Genomic DNA, 18,598 nt, shown 5'->3' on the forward strand with positions numbered 1-18,598 from the left:
GATAGGACCCATATATATTAACGTATCGGCTCGAAGCTACAATTAAGTTACACCCATCTAGCTTATATTACATGCATGCATGTAACTGTAGTCTTAATTGGATGATCCCCAACATAAATAACTAATAGACCAAAACTTGATGCATATATAGATATATATATGCTAGCTAGTATTTTTCACAAAATTAACTAGCTATATATATACATATATGTCAAAACTTGCGTAATGACAATTTAGTGCGATATCGTGAACAAAATGCAACATCATGGTGATGGTCAATATTGATAGAAGCCATGAAAATCTACCTATGCACTTCATGTGAATGTTAATCGATAGACAGCTTCGTTTTGTCCACAACCACCATTGCCAGTAGCATACCACGTACACTACTCTTGCACGTACACTATAACACCATAATGTTTAGAATTTTAGATAAAAGTAAATGTAACATTATTTAATTATTAGTTAATTACATAAACTAATTAAATTTACAGTCGGATTTGGTGACCCAATGATAGTTGACCATATATAGAACTTCTGGCGATGGTGATTGGGTGAACAGTTCTATTTAGCCATAGAAGCCCATAGAGGTCTGAACCCATGTTGTTGTTGGGCCAGCCGGAGAAGCCCATCGATGATGGAACGATACCGTCCATGCATAACTCCATCAGAATAGTACATTAGGTAACATTTTGACTCCGGGCCCATTGTGGCGCTACACTGGGCTTGGGCCTCAATTCTTCTCTTTTCTTCTAAATTATTCTGTTGGAATATTCTTATTAAGATTTTAGATAGTAATTTTAAACTCCCTAGTTACATTAAAAATATGTAACAAATAATGTCAATGGGTCCTTGCTATTTTAGGTGAGGGTGATTCAAATTTTTAGGTGGCTTAACTTCATTGTAGTTATCTAAAATGCCCCGAATCATGTACGTCACATGCTATTTTCATCAAACAAATTGAAAAATTAAAATTTAAAAAATTAAATTTTTTTAAATTAAAATTGAAGATATGGAAAATGAGTTACTTGGTGATCAAATTTAGTGAAATAATTTGACTTTACACATTGAAAAATTGTAGAGAATGACAAGAGTTTTTAAAAGTTGGAAATCAAATGTTGGACACGCACATAATAAAGGGTACATATTTATAGGCGGGCACTCCAAGTAGATGACTTGGAAATTTGAATTTCATTCTTAGCATATGGTGTAATAATACTGATTCCAAATGTTAGCATGCGTCTACATTGATATGGTATGATATTATAGCATATGGTGTAATAAATTCACAAATTTGGCTAATAATCATTTGGTTTGATGGATAATTCTCAGATTTGGAGTATTGCTTGAGCTAAAATTCAATGTATGACAGTTGGTTGATAAAAAAAAATCATAAAAACTTAGACTCGCAATTTCATACTAGACATTTCAAATAGAAATTTATTGGATACACATTTTTTTACTGAGAAAGTGAGAATTAATGAAAGGGTGTATGTGTATTTGACTATTTATATTATGTGCTAGTTTTAAAGAAATTGTTAACTTATCAGCATTTCAATGTAGTATGAAATCAAATATTTTTAAGGAAATTTGAAGATCTAAACCACATGGTAATTTGTTAAAATAATGGTTACAAACTTACAATGACCACATTTTTATTTCCTTGACTTTTGACTAAGACTTAAAAATACTATATATATTTTTGGGTTTTTTTCATATTTAGTACCTAAACTTTGACTATTGTCTTAATATGGTACCTAAACTTTTATTTGTCCCAATTGAGTACCTAAACTTTTATTTTGTGTCTAATAGGTACCAAAATGAATTTCTGTTAAAATTGTCAACAAAAGTTATGGGCAATATAGTCATTTCAAAAAATTTATATTTATATTTTAATTTTAATTTTAAATTTTTTTTGTTTGGTGTGTGTTTTTTTTTAATAATTTTAAACATATAAAGAAAATAATTAAAATATACTTTGACTATATTGCCCCTAATTTTTATTGACAATTTTAATAGAAATTCATTTTAGTACCTATTAGACACAAAATAAAAGTTTAGGTACTCAATTGGGACAAATAAAAGTTTAAATACCACATTAAGATAAGGGTCAAAGTTTAAGTACTAAATATGAAATAAACCCTATATTTTTATTTGAAAATTATCTGTCAGTAAAGAAATTTTTTGAAATTCAAAAACATGAGCTCTCTTCTCTTGTCCACCGACCACTGTAGTGATTGTATGGTTGTAAATCCAAAGTAATCGCGAAGACAAGTGTCACAAGCCGGAGCGGTGACTCACAGCGTCTGAAGTCAAACCCAACAAATTTTCACAGGCACAATCCTAGCCGTTCATAAACTCCAATCTAGTACAGGTGTCACCTCAGTATAATACCGTCACGTTTCAAAATACCCATCACCAAAATCACAGACGAACTCTCGAACTCCTGGGTTAGAGAGAGAAAGACAAGCACAAATGCTCTGATTCAACAACGTGTCTGTTTTAGTTGCCTTTGCTCATATTTAGTTTCCCTTCGTTTCCTCTTCGTCAATTTACAGACAAAGTAAGAAACCTTTTCTTCTAGCTCAGTGTTTCTCGCTTTTTTTTAAAATTATTTTTCATCCTATTTTTTGCTTATCAATTGATGAACTTTTTTTTTTTTTTTTCTTATTCTGTTAATTTGTTTGAATTTTTGTAGGTGAAATTGAAATGGCAAGCTCAGTGGAGAAGGAGGGTGCAAAAGAGGAGGTTGTTTCCTTTGAACTTCCAGCTCCCTCGGGTTGGATTAAGAAGGTATTTGCTTTCTTCTTCTGTTTTGCTTAGCTTTCTTGTTTGCCCCTAAAATTTTTCTGGGCTTTCAATTCGTGAATTTTTTTGGTAGCAATTTTAGTTTCATTCTTGTTTATTTGGGGAAATTTCATTTGGGTTTTCCTGGTTTTTTGATTCTGTGAGCTTTTATGGTAGAATTTGATAGTGTTGTAATGGGTAATTAGGGTTTGCGGGTGTTCCCCATTTTGTGTTGAATTTCAGTAATTGTGCTTAAGCTTCTGGGGTTTAATATATAGTTTATTAGGTCAAACTGTGTTGGTTGGTCTGATAGGATTTGGAGGAAAACGTTCGCATATTTTGGGCATTGTTGTTTCATGGAATTCTGCGTGTAACTCATGTATGTTTTGCTGCATTTTCATATATATGGTTAATCAGGTCCCAACCATAATATTCTTTTGGTGAATGAAAACCTAAACTGACAACTGCAACATTGTAAAATAATATCTCATGAACAAAACATGGTTGATACTTTTACATACAAAGAAAAAAGAATATACCATAGTTGCTTAAGAATTTAAGATTTCCAGATATATTTAAGATTTTTCAGCTGATCCGTTCTCTGCCTTGACATTTAAGTTTCTGAATGCTACTCTAATGAACTCTAAGGTTTCTATGCCGGTTGATTTTGATAGGTGCATGAACACTGTCCTTTAACTCTTAAGAGCAGTCACAACATCTCCTGACTATGGTGCAATAATTTATGTCTTATTTGATTTCCATCTATATTTCTTGATCTTAATGGAGGTCTGCATTCGTTTCAACAATTTCCACACCTATACTCCTTACCGCACCTTTTCAAATGTCTTTTCTACAGGGCATATTTTGTCTAATGCTTCGTTATATCTTTTTGCCAGTTTATTAAGTCAATATAACACAGTGGGGGTGGTTTGTGTTAATATGCAGATTCTGCCCAAGCAAAGTGGAACTCCTAAGAAAAATGAGATCGTATTTACAGCTCCAACAGGAGAGGAGATTACTAACAAAAGACAGTTGGAACAGTACCTGAAAGCACACCCTGGTGGTCCTGCAGTATCAGAATTTGATTGGGGCACAGGTGAGACACCAAGGAGATCAGCAAGGATTAGTGAGAAGGCCAAAGCAACTCCACCACCAGAAAGTGAGCCCCCAAAGAAGCGAAGCAGAAAATCAACAACGCCGAAGAAGGATGACAAAGAAAAGGAAGCTGGCCCTGAAGGAACTGGGGAGAAAAAAATTAGTGATGTGAAAGATGCTGAAAAAGCTGAGAAGGATGCAGATACTGAAATGGAAACGGATGGTGTGAAGGAAAAAAAAGATGAGGCTAAAGATGCAGATACCAAAACAGAGGTAGCTCCCCCTGAAGAGGCTAAAGTTGAACTAGAAGCTAACATGCCTGGTGATGCTGAAGAATGTAAGAAATCTACTGAAGCAGATCCGGGAGATTCAAAAGCATCCATTGATGGGAAGGAAGTTGATGGTTCTGATTCTGGTAAACAAAATGAAAAGGAAAATTTTGGAGGGGAAAAATTAGAAGAAAAGGTCGAGCAACCACAGGTTGAGGCTGGAGAAAAGGAAGTCACTGGGGATCAGGGCAAAGCAGACATAGCTATTGCTGATGAGGACAAACATGAAGGAGAAGGAGAGGAGAAAGAGAAACATAACGAAAGTGCTATTAAAACTGAAGTAGAAATTAAGGAGAAAGATGCAGCACAAGGGAACAGTGAGGAACATAATAGTTCAGGTGTTCATGAGGTGGGCAAGAAGGTTGAAGGAGAAGTGATTGAGAATGGCAGCCGTGGCAATGAGGCTGCAAAGGTGTAGCCTTGATGGTTTGCTGAATGCCGGTTTCTCTTCCACCATTCTGACCCTTTCACATTTCTGAGAATATCCTTAGTTTCAGTGTCGTTAATTTTAGCTTGATTGTTCATTGAAACATCCATCCATAGATCATTAGATTAGGCCTATAATGTACCGCCTTTTGTTGTACTTCTAGAGTTAATGTAGCTGGCAGTGACCTCTGTAACATTATGCTGTAAAATACTGGTGATGTTGTAATATTATTATGTAGCCCTGTATTATTATTGTATGATCTTAAGAGCTCGTTTCACTTCAACGTCCCTATTTAAGCTAATGCTTGACAGATTGAGATTACTTGGTCTTTTCACTTGATCTAACTGTTGGTTGCCACAGGTCCTGGTTAAGGAAAAACAGCAAAAACAAGCTCGACATATTTAGTCGGATAGTGGGTTAATACTACATTTTTTAGGAAGACTAAAATCTTTGCTGGTGGGTTAAATGGTTAATGCTGCAACATCCCAAACAACACCCAGTAGTAGATGAGTAATTTACAAAGTGCTTTGCTCTTTTTATCTCCAGCAACAACCTACGCTTGCCTATGATTGCTGAGTTGGGCACTGGGTGGCGAGTAAATCCAAAAACGAGAAATTCCATTCATTGAATTCAATGTATAAAGAATAATGAAATCGAAAATTTTAGTGCTTATTGAAAACTGTTGTAGCCGAAACTCAATGGAGACTGTTGAACTCAAATTGTGGTGCTTAGGAGATTATGAAGGAATCAATAGAAATAATAGTTTTCCTCTCATAGAAAAGAGATAAAGTGAAAACTAATCCTGTCTGTTTATAGTCCCTTAAGCTGGACAACAAGCCCGGTTAATGCTGTCCATTTCTCAATTGCAGTCGCAGAGGACACAAAAGCAATTTTGGAGGACTCAACATCATTCCGAGTAACTGCAAAGCAAAAGCTTACTTTAGCAATATAAGCACAAGAAAAATCATTTTCAACTAATGCACGGCACGGCTCGAACCGAATCAGCATCAGTGAGATATTGATTTTCAATGTAATCCCATTGAATAATTTTGGGTGATGGAGTAACCCACCTGATGATATCAATGAAGCTAGTGAGGAATTGAATGTATCTACCTCAGTCTTCTCCTCAGGATCAACGCTTAGCTGTTGAGAAGAAAAAAAGCAGTCAGAAAGTTATACAATGTATGCCAACAAAACAAATGGCACATGCCATTTTCTTCATGAAAATCTTCATTCTGAAACCAAGACTCTAAAGGCGCAATGTAAGTTTTGAAAACAATTGAACTGATGGCCATTTGAAGACCATGAAGATGATGTTTAGCGATGTTATAAGGTTGCATGATTGAGGTTTTTGGTGACGAGCCACATTGCTTATAAGAAAATATTTAGAATATTGTGTGTACTAAATCTTCTAAATCAGGATGACCTTATTCAAAGCTATATTAGCCTTCTTAAGCCAATCTGTATCGGTGCTGCTCCCAAGAACTGAACTAGCTGCCGACAAATCGTTACTCTCAATGGCTTGGCCTACTTTGCTCAGCCTGTACACCAACTCCTGCAGATATCCTGCAACAGATAGTTTCATTGTGGTAAGGTTTGAGCATGCCACAGAAGCATCATTGTGGCTGAATATGAGAAAGTCAGATCAACAATACCAAATAATCAGTTTCTCATAGCACAGTTAGTTACATAGGTTTGTTTTATGTTAGAAATACAAGAAATTTGAATAGAATGCATGATTAAGGTTCATAAAGTGCATACACTCCAGTATTGTGTTTCAAATAGCAAGAAAATGAAGCCAGCAGTCTCAAGACTGAACCACTTCAATTTGAATGTTGATACTACAAAACAATATTGTAGGACTCGGAGCAGCCAGAGCCATGAACTATCAACCATGCTCTTGAATTCACCACTGTTTCAGCACATGGGAATCTGGCACAATGCACCCTCCCAGCACTTCAAATAGTGTTTTCGTCCAATTATCAAAGATTGCTAAACCAAAATTTGTACCCAGAAGTGATAGAATCATATAGTACTAACAATAGGTCCTAAACAAAATTTCCATTGAACTTCAGAAAAAATCACCATTCTGTGACCTTTCAAGCTGAAGCCTTAAGCCTTAATTAGTGAACAAAATCACTTCTGGACAAAGCTTCTGAACAAGTTCTTCTTCTGAAAAAGATAATTCGATGTATTGTATCATGGGGCATTGAGAACTTTGGTTGAATTTCAATTAGACATCAAGAAAAACATGAAGCTTATAGTTAGGTCCATCCAGATAAAGCATTTTATGGGGGATCTTAAGTGAGTACAAGTCAAATGGACAGAACCTGTTTCTTTGTTGGATGAGCTGATAACTCCTTGTCTTTCAAGCCTCTTCTTTCTATCTTTTTTAACCCTTTCCAAGAGTTCCTCATCATCATCAGCTTCTAGAATTGCTGCAGTAGAACTGGAGCAACCTTTACCAACCAATGAGAAGACAAAGCTGGTGACAAAGCAGATAGAAAGGCCTCTTTTGGTCAAAATTGGAGAAGGTGATGGTGGCTCACTCAGTGCCTTGCAAAGAGTCAATCCTCTTTTTGTATTTCGTTTTTGGATATAAACTAATGTTGGTGTTGCCAATGAAGAAGAAATAGAAGGTGATGAAGAGGACACAGTTGAAGGGAGGAAGGTGTTTGCAGTAGAGAGAATGGCAGTAGCCATTTCTTTCTTTCTTTTGATTCTTTTACCTTATTTTCTGCAATTTTTTGGTGGGAAAATTCAGAGGAAATGAATTGACAAGTTAGAACTTTTCAGGATAAGGTTGCAGGATCCTGTCATCTGATCCAGTCATTTTTCCTAATGCTTAAGGGTATTCTAGGAATCTACAAAGTAAAATAGAAAATTGTTTGCCTAAGGTATTCAGTATTCTACATTGCCACAAATACTGACTCAAATTCTAAGCTTATGTCACCCGTCAATTCATATGCTAGACAGAGCCATCCAACATCAAATCAAAACCAACTCAGCATTTGAAAATGGTTCATCGATTTTGTCTCATACCATTATATTAAAGAAGCACTTTCAATCTTTCTTTCATTCTTCTTTTGTTATGGGCATTTTCCTTCTTTGTTAAGTTTTGAACTCAAAACTTGTCCAACAATAAAGGATCAAGAAAATATTAGTTCATTCAGCTGCATTCATGTCCCTTATTCTAATGCCTAAAGCCAAATCCTTGTATCACAGTTAGGAGTCTATCTGTCCCATAAAGGCAAAGGCAGCAAATGGGTTGGTACTTGGTGGACTCAATCAAAGGCCACTCGATTAGATGTTGGATCCAGGTTTTGCCAGTCTTAAACCAAAGGGAATGTTATAATGGGTCCCTTGAAGGATTTCCCAGTTCTAAACTAGTACAGAAAGATAGCCATGCCATAACTATTATAAATTCAGCAAACAGTGGATGTAAAAGTAGATTCCCATACGTGTATCATAGCAACTGGTGTGGCTAAAGTAACTTTTTTTCTATATTTATATCAATCTTTTGGTCCACTGCTTTTGTTATTTCACACTTACCAGAATACCCAAATGATATCTCTTTAAACCAGCTTTAAAGACAACCCTCTCATGTCAGATTTGCAATAATGAAGAAGATTTTAAGTCAGATCAATGCTGGTTAGGAGTTAGGACTTAGGAGGCCCCCAATAAATCTCTCTCTGACTCTTTATCAAGCACACACACGCATTCATAAACACATATTTTACTTAAAAAGTACATTAAACATCACTAAAGCTATTCCTCACTATTTCTTTATAGGACTCAGCTTTCCCACCTTTTTTAATCTTCTTGTTTACTAATCTTGAATAGTAGATCAGTCTGTAATTAAACTGGGTGGGATCATATAGTAATATACGCGTAAATCATTACTGGTCTGTTCAAATGGCTTTTAGATTCTTTCTTAGAAAGAAAAAGGCTATGAAACAAAACTCAAAAGACAAATTGGTAGTTGAGGCTACTAAGTCTCTTGTCGTCTAAGTAACTCACCCTTTGCTTCTTTCCAGAACATCAATTAGCTTTGAGTGCACTAAATTAGTTAAATGTAAAATGAGCAGGCAGGTATTATAATTAATGCCTCAGACATCACAGTACTTTTTTTTATAACTAAAAGGCTGCAACCAATTTTAACTAGTAATTGATTCTACCTCTTTATGAAGTAGCTGAAAGAGATTCTAAAAGCAACTGGATCAAAATCAGTAAGTCACTCACGGTTAAAATTTCTGGGTCACAAAATTTCCCATAATTTTGGCAATGTCAAATAAATGGAAGTAAAAACACCTATAACTCTCACATGTTTGCCAAGTGATTGCCCTGTTTGCTTAAAAACAATTTGTGAATGATTTCTTTCTAGTATGCAAGTTAAATAAATGTGAAGAATAGTTGTGTGGAAGCAGAATATGGGATCAGGTTCTAATTGTCTTAAAACTTGAAACAAGCATAAACATCTTTTAGAACTTTTTTTCAAAAAAGAAAAAAATGTGCCTGGAGAAGAAAGCTAGCTAGTAAATTGGATTCTACAACACAATGGTAGTGCAATTCTTATGAAATTGAATCTCAAAAATCTAGGACCCCAACATGTCAGAACATTCTGTAATAAAGTTGTCATCACATGCAAAATCCTCTCTGCTTGACCCACTAGTTTAAGTGTTCCAACAATTAATCTTAAAGTTGTTCATCAATTCCTGTTGGTGTTTTTCTTTTTCTTTTTCATTTCAATACATGATTTACAAGCAGCCAATTGTGCACTAGTTAAGGAATCACATGGTAAAAAGGCAAGAATTAAAATATCTTGCACTTTAAATTTTTTATTATTGGTTGCAAACTTGCAATTATTCAGTTGGATCTGATGCATAAAAGTTGACATGAGCTCGCTACCTCCAAGCAAACTGCATGGTTAGTCTAATTCCTTCCAACTCTCAACTTCTCCATCATTTAGGAACAAAGAAAAACATAAAAGGAAAACGTAACATTAATGGGAAAAGTTAATGAGGTGGCAGTTTGACACATAAGGGTTTTGCTTTTGTAATTTTGTGTCCAATTATTAAAGTGGACAGATATATATATATATATATATATATATATCATATCCCATGAGGGTCTGATATTTGTTGAGCAAGTCAATAGCATATATTTTCCTTTAAACCCCCTATCTTATGGAATAAGATATATAAAATAAATGAGACTGCGATCCTTCATCTTCCATGAGAATCTTAATAAACTTTTTCCATCTCCACTATGAACAATCTGAGAAAGAAAACAAAACTCATCAAATTGGAAAAGAGTTTATAATTGTCGGCAATGAAAAGAATACTATTGTTTAATGGAATGATACTTCAAGTGAATGTTAATGACAATGACTCATGTACATCATGTGTGTATGAACAATTGCCACCGTCAGTCATTGTAATACATATCGAGTTAATGACAATGATTCACGCATGTGTGAATGATTGTCAAGTCATTCTAATACAAATTAAACTGGTGTGAAATCGTTGCATACTCGATTTCCAAGTAAAACAATAATTCTTGTTCTCACAAGGTTTAGAAATCAAAAAATATCGGCAGTGCACAAGAAGGTAGAAAATGCATCAACTGAAGGCTTAAGGCTGAAGCCAACCTTCTGAGAAATTGATGGAGTTTTTAATGCTCTTGTGGCCCTGCTGTGGCAAACTATATGTTGCTCGTTTCTTCCCACGTGTATTGAGACTCATATAATGCACTAAAACCAAAGTAAATGGTCCAAGACGTTTTAACATTTAAGGGCAAAATATTTTGACGCGCTTTAAAAACCTCGTATACTTCAATGCTGTTGGTGTTGGATGATTTAATTAAATTAATTGATCAAATTCAAAGGGAAACTAAATTGAGGAAGGCAATTTTTGTTCTGTCAATCTCTCTTTTAAATGATTCATATCATTAATTCATTATTTTATGTTTTTTTGGGACATCATAATAATATATGTTCAATCATAAATGTTTACACTACAAATAAATTGCTGCTAAGCATACTCTGTTCAAATTACTGAATTAGCCTAATATTTGATTTATTGAGCAAGCGCGTAAAAATCAGCTTAAAGCGAGCGCGTGAGGATACACGAATAGTAAGCACAGTTTATTTATACGTGTCAACTTTTTATTTGTGGATTGAGAGTCGAAGGCGGTCAAGAAATTTCAGCCAAACAAAGTGAAAGTCCAGGGTGGGCAAGAAAAGAAGACCAACCAATTAGAGCAAGGAGTCGTAGGCCCACACTAAAAGAGAGTAAATAGGCACAGAAGTTCAATTATAAAACCAGCAAAACGCCCAAAACCCCAACTCTACGATCCTTTGCTAAACGACCGCCAAAACCCAGTTTTGTTAATCTTCTCTGAATCACTTGCCTAACACAAAGAGCCTTCTTTGTGAAGCAAGTTGGGAGCTGTAAAGAGAGAGAGAGAGAGAGAGAGAAGCAGGGGACTGCAAGATGTTAATTTAAAAGAGTAAAGGGTGTGTTAGTCATTGTCTTATGGCATGCCTGAGGAAGAAGAAGCACTGCTGCATTGAAGGGTTTTTGATTGTCGTTTTTGCCCTCTGTTTGGTCCACCCCACCAACCCATATCGGGATCTCTGCCAAAGATTGAATGCTTTATTGTTGTCCTTTATTCCGAGACCATGAAACGCTTCTGGTTCTTTGCTCAGTTTGTCCAAGTCTTCTTGGTCTTCTTCCCTCCAATTGGTACATTTCTTTCTGCTTTTCTCATTGAATTTTGTTGATGAACTGATTTGTGCTGTTGGGTTCGGGTTTTCCGGTGCTATGTGCTTGAATTTGATGAATTGGATGATTGTAGAACAGTGCATAATATGTGATTGTTTATAGTGGAAACTGGAAAGTTCCTTTCTTTTGGCAATTGGGTTTGTATATTTAAGTGGGCTCTTGACTCTTTGGCTGCTCGATGATGATAGTTTCATATTGTATTTACTTTATGTTGAAAACATTGGTCAATCTTGACCAATCCTGGGTTTCTCTGAGTTTTTGTGTGTTTTTAGTGAGGATTGATTGGCTTTCTCCTTCATTGATTATCTGAACTTGTATTCTTTTTTCTTAGTGAAAGAGATTTTGACTGCGAGGTTTGTGTTATTTAATTTGTCTAATCATCAAAAAACTCAAAACAGATTTTAGAGCCTTGTTCTCGTATTGGTTTGATAGCATGACAATTGACAACTTGGAACATATTTAATGGAAGACATCACACCTATTTCATATGTATATCATGAATGCATAGGTGACTGATTATGTACTAGATGAGTATACAAGATCAAAGTTTCTGTGGCTGTTCGCCAGATATTATAATATTCTTTCCCTAAAATAAATTTTTATGACAATAGATATCTTTCATATTTTTTGACTATTCAGAGGAATTTGTATAGGACCTCTTCTCTTCAGCATGTCTTTGTTATAAGCATTCTGTAACTTTTCCAGTTGATTTTCTCCAACTTTTCAAAGTTAATATAGATGATAATTACAGTCTTTTCTCAATGTGTAAGAATCTTTGAAGAATAAAAGTAAAGCAAAATCTACTTTTTTATGTTCATTGAGGTTTTATTAATAGTTTCATGAAAATTATTCGGTTTAATGATTTTATTTGGAGTGGCGTGCTTTTCCTGAAATTGTATCAATAGAAGAGATCTTCACCCCTTCTCGTAATAAAAGATATTTTCTTTGTTGGTAATCTGCTCATAATAAAATGGAGTAAAGCGAAACCAGCTCCATACAATTATCTGTGGTTGAGTAAAGTAAATTTTAATGCTAATGCTAATGCTAAAGTAATATATGGCACTTTCTTTGGCTTATGCTACCACATGACTGAATGGTTGATGGTGCTGTTTCTGTTCTTTCACAGTCTCTGTGGCAGTGCAAGCATTCACTGGAGCCTATGGAATAAATTATGGAAGAATTGCAGATAACATCCCTTCTCCTGATAAAGTTGCTACTCTTCTCAGAGCTGCAAAGATAAAGAATGTCAGGATATATGATGCTGATCACAGTGTTCTCAAGGCTTTTAGTGGGACTGGGCTTGATTTAGTGGTAGGACTTCCAAATGAATTCCTGAAAGACATGAGTGCCAATGAGGATCATGCAATGAATTGGGTAAAAGAAAATGTGCAGTCATTTCTTCCTGAGACACACATCCGTGGGATTGCTATCGGTAATGAAGTATTAGGTGGTGGCGATTATGAAATGTGGGGAGCTCTTTTGGGTGCAGCTAAAAACATCTATAATGCAATAAAGAAGTTAGAATTAACTGATGTAGTTCAGATTACCACTGCACATTCACAGGCTGTGTTTGCTAATTCCTACCCACCCTCTTCCTGTATATTTAGAGATAATATTAAGCAGCAATACATGAAGCCGCTTTTGGAGTTCTTCTCAGAAATTGGTTCTCCCTTCTGTTTAAATGCTTATCCATTCCTTGCCTACATGGGTGATCCGGAGAATATTGATATTAATTATGCTCTTTTCCAGAAAACTCAGGGTATTTACGATCCGAAAACTGATCTTCATTATGATAACATGCTTGATGCTCAGATTGATGCAGCCTATGCAGCTTTGGAAGATGCTGGGTTTAATAAGATGGAAGTTATTATTACGGAGACAGGGTGGGCTTCACGTGGAGATGACAATGAAGCTGCAGCTACAGTAAATAATGCAAGGACATATAATTATAATCTTCGTAAAAGGCTAGCAAAGAAGAAAGGGACTCCTCTCCGGCCAAAAACTATGGTGAAGGCATACATTTTTGCCATATTTAATGAGAACTTGAAACCTGGCCCAACTTCTGAGAGAAATTTTGGACTGTGGAAGCCTGATGGGACCATTGCATATGATATCGGGTTTCATGGACTTGTATCATCATCTGCAGATTCATTGTTTTTATCTTTAAAGGTATGAGTTTCCTTACCTCCCATATATCAATTTAAGTCACTCCGGATGCTAATGTCTTGGAAATTGGGTTTGCATGATTTGAAATCTTCCTAAAAGTAAATTAAATTTAGCTTGAAGAAGTAATGCTTAAATTAAATCCCATTAAGCAACGCAATTCTGTTGGGGCTAGAAAAAAGGTTAGATGCATAGGAACCATTTTAAGGCATTTCAATTTTAGAATTTAAAATAGCACTGCTTAGCCACCAAAATAAGGGAATTGAGCTTCTTCAAATTTCACCAAGAACCTTAAAGATATTTTTGTCCTTAGTGTGGAGATATGGTTTTTCTTGGTCATCTAAAGGATATTTGGTAAATTTTCATAATCAAAGCTTTTTGCTCTATGCAACTTGTTTGAATTTCAGCAATAGTGTTCTTGTTAACACGTTGGAAGAAATTTATCTCATGGATTACTATATTATTGGGAGTGCTTCCTCATCTAATTGGTTTCTGTTTTTCCTGTTTCTTTATGTGCACTGTTACAGGATAGAGGAGCTCAAGCCTTGATGATATTACCAATCTTTGTTACAACATTGCTTTTGTTTGTAAGATAATGAATACTGATTAATATCAAACATCAGTCGGAGTTGACGATGGAGTGTAACTATTGGCGGAACTATAATATCAATTTGATGCCAATAAACATATTTTTAAAGAAAAATTCAAACTAGTACATCTAATTAAGCTCGATTTAGTCTACAAGTGATTGGGCCTATGTTACAGAATGGGTTCGAGTTGGGCTTATATCTTCTTTACTAATTTTTAAAACAGTCACCTCACCGGTCCTGGTATTAGAATTGAATGTTGTCAGTTTCAACCCAAACGTTTCAGAGAGAGATGGTTTGATAAGAAGCATTCCTTCATTACCCCCACTAAAATATGAGGATTGATTTGTCCCAACGTGAATTTATAAGATTAGTACGTAGTCTAGTAAAAACCTTCCTAACTTTTATCCAAAAGGATTGATTTGGAAATTCTTCTAGGCTATAAACGAAAGTAGTTAAGCAATCACTTGGGGGTGTAAGGTGTTGACTTTCTACTTCATACTCATGATAATTTCACTTAATTGCAACAACAATTGCCTTCACTGAACCTTCCTAGCTTGAGCCTTAATTGTAGGACGTGGAGCCTTAATTTAGCCTCAAATAAATATTTCTCCTAGAAAATAAAAAACTTAAGAAAAAAAAATTGCCAAAAGAGCAGTCACACAAGGGGACAATAAAAAGCTTCCTATTTCTTTTTCATGTAGCAATTTTAATATGCTTAGGAGGACTGTAGACCCATTGGTTTATATTATATGCGTAGAACCATTCACAACTAATGTGGGTTGGTATGACAGGGATATATAAACCACTCTTACTTACCCGTTCAAAGACAGTGCAGTTCATCAATTATATTTTAACATTTTAATTTACCAACTGATAAGATCGAAAAATCGAATACTACCTACAAATGTAGGAAGAGCAAAATATATATATTTTGCCTCTTCAGGTGTCAAGCTGCCAAATCAGGATTAAATCCACTCCATATCCATATTTGTGTTTAGTGTTTATGCACGTATATGATTCTCATTGACTATGCCCAGGGCCGTCCTGATTTTTGGAAGGCCTAGGGGCGAAAATTTAAATTAGGCTCCTAATTTTAGTTGTAAAAAAAAAAAAAAAAACCCTTTGTAAAACAATAAACAATTGACAATTTGGATCAATGCATTATAATATTTGCATGAACAAAAGGTCTTCTTCTAACATTTTTAAAAACAAAATCATCAATAATAGTTTCAAATTAACTATGACAAATTGACAAAAAAAAAAATAGCAACAACATCACACTCTTTCCATTAGTCACATCACACTAGCTTCAATAAAATCCAACTATCCAATTTAGTTAACACAACAATTTTTTAATTCATTGTCATCTAATTCAATTAACTTCTTTAAATTAAATAAGAACCCAAAAATACCTTCATATATTTTTAACTGTTCAAATCTATTATTTAATGAAGCAAGAGCATTATCGCTAAGGCAGAAAATGTAAAGACTGTATTGCTGTAAAGCTTCCTCTTTCTTTGAGTAAAAAGAAGGATGAAGAGTCATACGTAAGTTTAAAATTTCTAGACTTTTGTTTTTTGAAATCTGAATCACATTAATTGAATCAATTGATCATTAACATTGGGTCTCCGTGTAGTTCTTTCTACTGACATTAGATTTGGCCATTTGGGCTTTTGTAGGCAAGTAGGCTTATAGCTTTGTTATTTTTTTTTATTATTTACAGCAGAAATTTGTTTTTATATATATATATATTAACATATATATAATAATAATAAAAAATTGTGGGCCCCTCTTGAATATGGGCCTAGGCGGTCGCACTCGGTGGCCCCTTCAGGGCCGGCATTGACCATTCCAACATTTTCCAGTTATTGACTTTTGCTGCACATAATGCTCAGGTAGTGATCGATGTTATTATATATACAAACATACAACAACTACCCAGGTTGCAACCCAATATTGCTGCAGGTCTCCCCCTCTCTCTCCCTGTATATAAATTATAACTCAGACACATATATAGAATGCCAAATTGAACCCCAAAATACCAAATAGGGTGTGACATTGAAGGGGGGCAACCTGTGAACACTTCCAATATCCATATTCCCACATGGAGATGCCTAAAAAAGTTAGTATGAAACTTGTTGCACTTGTAATTGTCATAGCAGCAGCAACAGGTGTGCTACTAACAGCAGAAGCTGAAACTCACATAGTAGGTGATAGTACCGGTTGGACTAATACTGTTGGGGCTGCCTTTTATACTTCTTGGGCTGCCAATCACACCTTCAAAGTTGGTGACATTCTAGGTAAACATAAGTACCTTTGAGTATTTTTTACAATTTTCTTGCTTATTTAATCTGTTGTGCCAATTGGGTTTTGACTAACATTGTTTGTGATGATCTCTGCCTCTTGTTTTGGTAGAGTTCAAGTTCACAGCAGGACGACATGACGTAGCCCCAGTTACAAAGGAAGCTTTCAATGACTGCAACAACACCAACCTCATCAGCCCCCCAAAAGTACAAGAACCTGCCAATTACACCCTCAATGAAACGGGGGAGTACTATTTCATCTGCGCCTTTCCAGGCCACTGTTCTCAGGGACAAAAGTTAAGCATCACCGTCACCACCGCCCCTTCCACCTCTCCCCCTCCTCCTTCGTCCCCGCCAAGCCCGGTGGGCACAACAGCACCACCTCCACCAAAAGGCTCAGCCTCTTCTGGTCTCGCTGCTACTATTTCTACAATTTTCATGTCCATTGCCATTGGCCTTTTGTACCAGTTCTAGACTCCTAGTCTTCTATTTTCTCTTCCTAGCTTCAATTCTTTCCTTTCTTTTATGTCATGCACTTCTATATTACTTCCTAATTTGTTTTTTTGGTGCAGTACTTCCTAATTTGTTTTGGTCTGCTTTGTATCATTTGTGTTGAAATAAGCTACTAGATATATCATTTATGTATCTATGTAACAGAAGGAATGTTCAATGTCCACTTTCCAGCCGGAAATAATATATAGAGCCACAAGTTCTGCAGTAATACTATTACTAAACCAAGAGCTACATAAAATTCCCAATTGACCAATATGAAATCTCAACATTAATCAGGGAACATGTTCACAAATTAAGAACACTATCATCATTAATATATTCATATATTAATATCATTTAATCGAAACTGCTTAAACTTAATTATTAATTCAGGGGGATTGAGACGAGTAGCAACTTTGAGCCCTGAATGTGATTTATACTCTGTTTTTGATAAGCAAATATTGAATCAGCTTACTACTCAATTTTGCCCAAAATTATTTTCTACCGCAAATCTCAAAACATGATGTATCCCATAAGCGTATTCTTTCTATTCCATGTTCATTTGGGCCTTGATAAAAAAAATGTTCATTTGGGCCAAAAGTAAGGAACCATAAGTAAATATAGAACAAGGCTAAGCTTGCTTCTATATATTTTTGAACATTTCGTTTCCGTCCCCCTTTCGCCAGAAGAATTTCCAAAAATTATGTTTTGCCATTGACTTAGCTAGCGTGGAGCCCAATCATTTTTGTGATATTCTATTTGCACTTCAATTTTTACTCATCACACTTGGCAAATTTCATGATGCATGTCAATTTACCTCTGTTTCTGAAGTTGGGTGTGATGAGAGAAAACTTGGGTGCAAGTAGAAGCACCCAATCATCTTTATGATTACCAAACAATTTTTTTTTTAATGTTTTTTAAAAGTTATATAATTACCATTGGATGTAGCAAATAAAATTAAGAAATTAATCTTAAGGATCGGGATTCGCTATCTTTTTGCTTAAAGAATATAAATTGTTTTTTTTTTTTTTGTTACAAAAGAATATAAAATTCAGTTAAAATCTAGCTTGTTATATTTCCTATGAAACAACATTGAGCCATCAGTGATATGTAATTATCAAAGAATATAACTTAACTGATACTTGAAAAATTGCCCATTTATTACTCTAGTTTTATTAAAATTTTATTTTCACACACCCTTACACAGTAGCTAATTTTCGAAAAAGTAAGAGTACACTAATTAAAAACAGTGGTCTCTTGAAATTTGATAAAGATGTTTTAGAAAAGAAATCAATTAGCTAGGATTGTCTCTAATTGTCTTGTGGCATTGGCCATATGGGGGTATTAGTTGGAGGAAGATAAAAAACCTATACAAAAAGGGGCAAAAATCATTGAAAGTTACATAACCATTCTCCAAATTAGTAACTAACATTACAATTATTTAATTATTAGTTACGAGGTCAGCTAAATGGTTTGAACTTTGAATAATGCCAAAGATCAAATGAAGTACTTTTCTTCTCAGAAGTCACTACCCTACCAAATAATAACTAGCTAGCCCAAAAGTTTTGTTGATTATAAATCCCACGTAAAGTTACGTATGGTCAAGCAGCTAGTGACTCTCGAAGGT

At 35.1% G+C, this 18,598-nt stretch overlaps 4 protein-coding genes across 4 annotated transcripts; 3 read left to right on the forward strand and 1 right to left on the reverse strand.

Annotated features, from left to right (window-relative positions):
* The first annotated feature begins 2,409 nt into the window (after nt 1–2,409).
* On the forward strand, nt 2,410–4,975 carry LOC147285635 (uncharacterized). Its single transcript, XM_086243996.1, has 3 exons — nt 2,410–2,563; nt 2,699–2,793; nt 3,733–4,975. The coding sequence occupies exons 2-3, from the start codon at nt 2,710–2,712 to the stop codon at nt 4,627–4,629; spliced, it is 981 nt and encodes a 326-aa protein (XP_086100122.1). The 5' UTR covers nt 2,410–2,563; nt 2,699–2,709; the 3' UTR covers nt 4,630–4,975.
* Nucleotides 4,976–5,346: 371 nt separating this feature from the next.
* LOC147285636 (chloroplast thylakoid lumen protein) lies at nt 5,347–7,414 on the reverse strand. The gene is made up of 4 exons (XM_086244387.1): nt 6,969–7,414; nt 6,065–6,204; nt 5,709–5,781; nt 5,347–5,558 (listed from the first exon to the last, which is right to left on the reverse strand). Exons 1-4 carry the CDS (start codon nt 7,339–7,341, stop codon nt 5,449–5,451), a joined length of 696 nt encoding a protein of 231 aa, XP_086100513.1. The 5' UTR covers nt 7,342–7,414; the 3' UTR covers nt 5,347–5,448.
* A 3,571-nt stretch (nt 7,415–10,985) lies between these two features.
* LOC147285637 (Glycosyl hydrolase superfamily protein) lies at nt 10,986–14,289 on the forward strand. Its single transcript, XM_086243802.1, has 3 exons — nt 10,986–11,384; nt 12,550–13,592; nt 14,114–14,289. Exons 1-3 carry the CDS (start codon nt 11,321–11,323, stop codon nt 14,180–14,182), a joined length of 1,176 nt encoding a protein of 391 aa, XP_086099928.1. The 5' UTR covers nt 10,986–11,320; the 3' UTR covers nt 14,183–14,289.
* Nucleotides 14,290–16,280: 1,991 nt separating this feature from the next.
* LOC147285638 (umecyanin-like) lies at nt 16,281–16,953 on the forward strand. Its single transcript, XM_086243803.1, has 2 exons — nt 16,281–16,476; nt 16,592–16,953. The coding sequence occupies exons 1-2, from the start codon at nt 16,281–16,283 to the stop codon at nt 16,951–16,953; spliced, it is 558 nt and encodes a 185-aa protein (XP_086099929.1).
* The last annotated feature ends 1,645 nt before the right edge of the window (nt 16,954–18,598 follow it).

The sequence above is a fragment of the Dryas octopetala genome, chromosome 5, assembly GCF_963921425.1.
Source record: "Dryas octopetala chromosome 5, drDryOcto1.1, whole genome shotgun sequence".
NCBI classification, from domain to species: Eukaryota; Viridiplantae; Streptophyta; class Magnoliopsida; order Rosales; family Rosaceae; genus Dryas; species Dryas octopetala.

Excerpts from the sequence above, each read along its gene's own strand:
- LOC147285638 (XM_086243803.1), top strand. The coding sequence starts at position 16,281 with ATGGAGATGCCTAAAAAAGTTAGTATGAAACTTGTTGCACTTGTAATT. Across the intron at positions 16,477-16,591 it reads CAAAGTTGGTGACATTCTAG|AGTTCAAGTTCACAGCAGGA; the intron begins GTAAACATAAGT and ends TTGTTTTGGTAG.
- LOC147285635 (XM_086243996.1), top strand. The coding sequence starts at position 2,710 with ATGGCAAGCTCAGTGGAGAAGGAGGGTGCAAAAGAGGAGGTTGTTTCC. Across the intron at positions 2,794-3,732 it reads CCTCGGGTTGGATTAAGAAG|ATTCTGCCCAAGCAAAGTGG; the intron begins GTATTTGCTTTC and ends GTTAATATGCAG.
- LOC147285636 (XM_086244387.1), bottom strand. The coding sequence starts at position 7,341 with ATGGCTACTGCCATTCTCTCTACTGCAAACACCTTCCTCCCTTCAACT. Across the intron at positions 5,782-6,064 it reads CTAATATAGCTTTGAATAAG|CTAAGCGTTGATCCTGAGGA; the intron begins GTCATCCTGATT and ends TCTTCTCAACAG. Across the intron at positions 5,559-5,708 it reads AGCTTCATTGATATCATCAG|TTACTCGGAATGATGTTGAG; the intron begins GTGGGTTACTCC and ends TTTGCTTTGCAG.
- LOC147285637 (XM_086243802.1), top strand. The coding sequence starts at position 11,321 with ATGAAACGCTTCTGGTTCTTTGCTCAGTTTGTCCAAGTCTTCTTGGTC. Across the intron at positions 11,385-12,549 it reads GGTCTTCTTCCCTCCAATTG|TCTCTGTGGCAGTGCAAGCA; the intron begins GTACATTTCTTT and ends GTTCTTTCACAG. Across the intron at positions 13,593-14,113 it reads CATTGTTTTTATCTTTAAAG|GATAGAGGAGCTCAAGCCTT; the intron begins GTATGAGTTTCC and ends GCACTGTTACAG.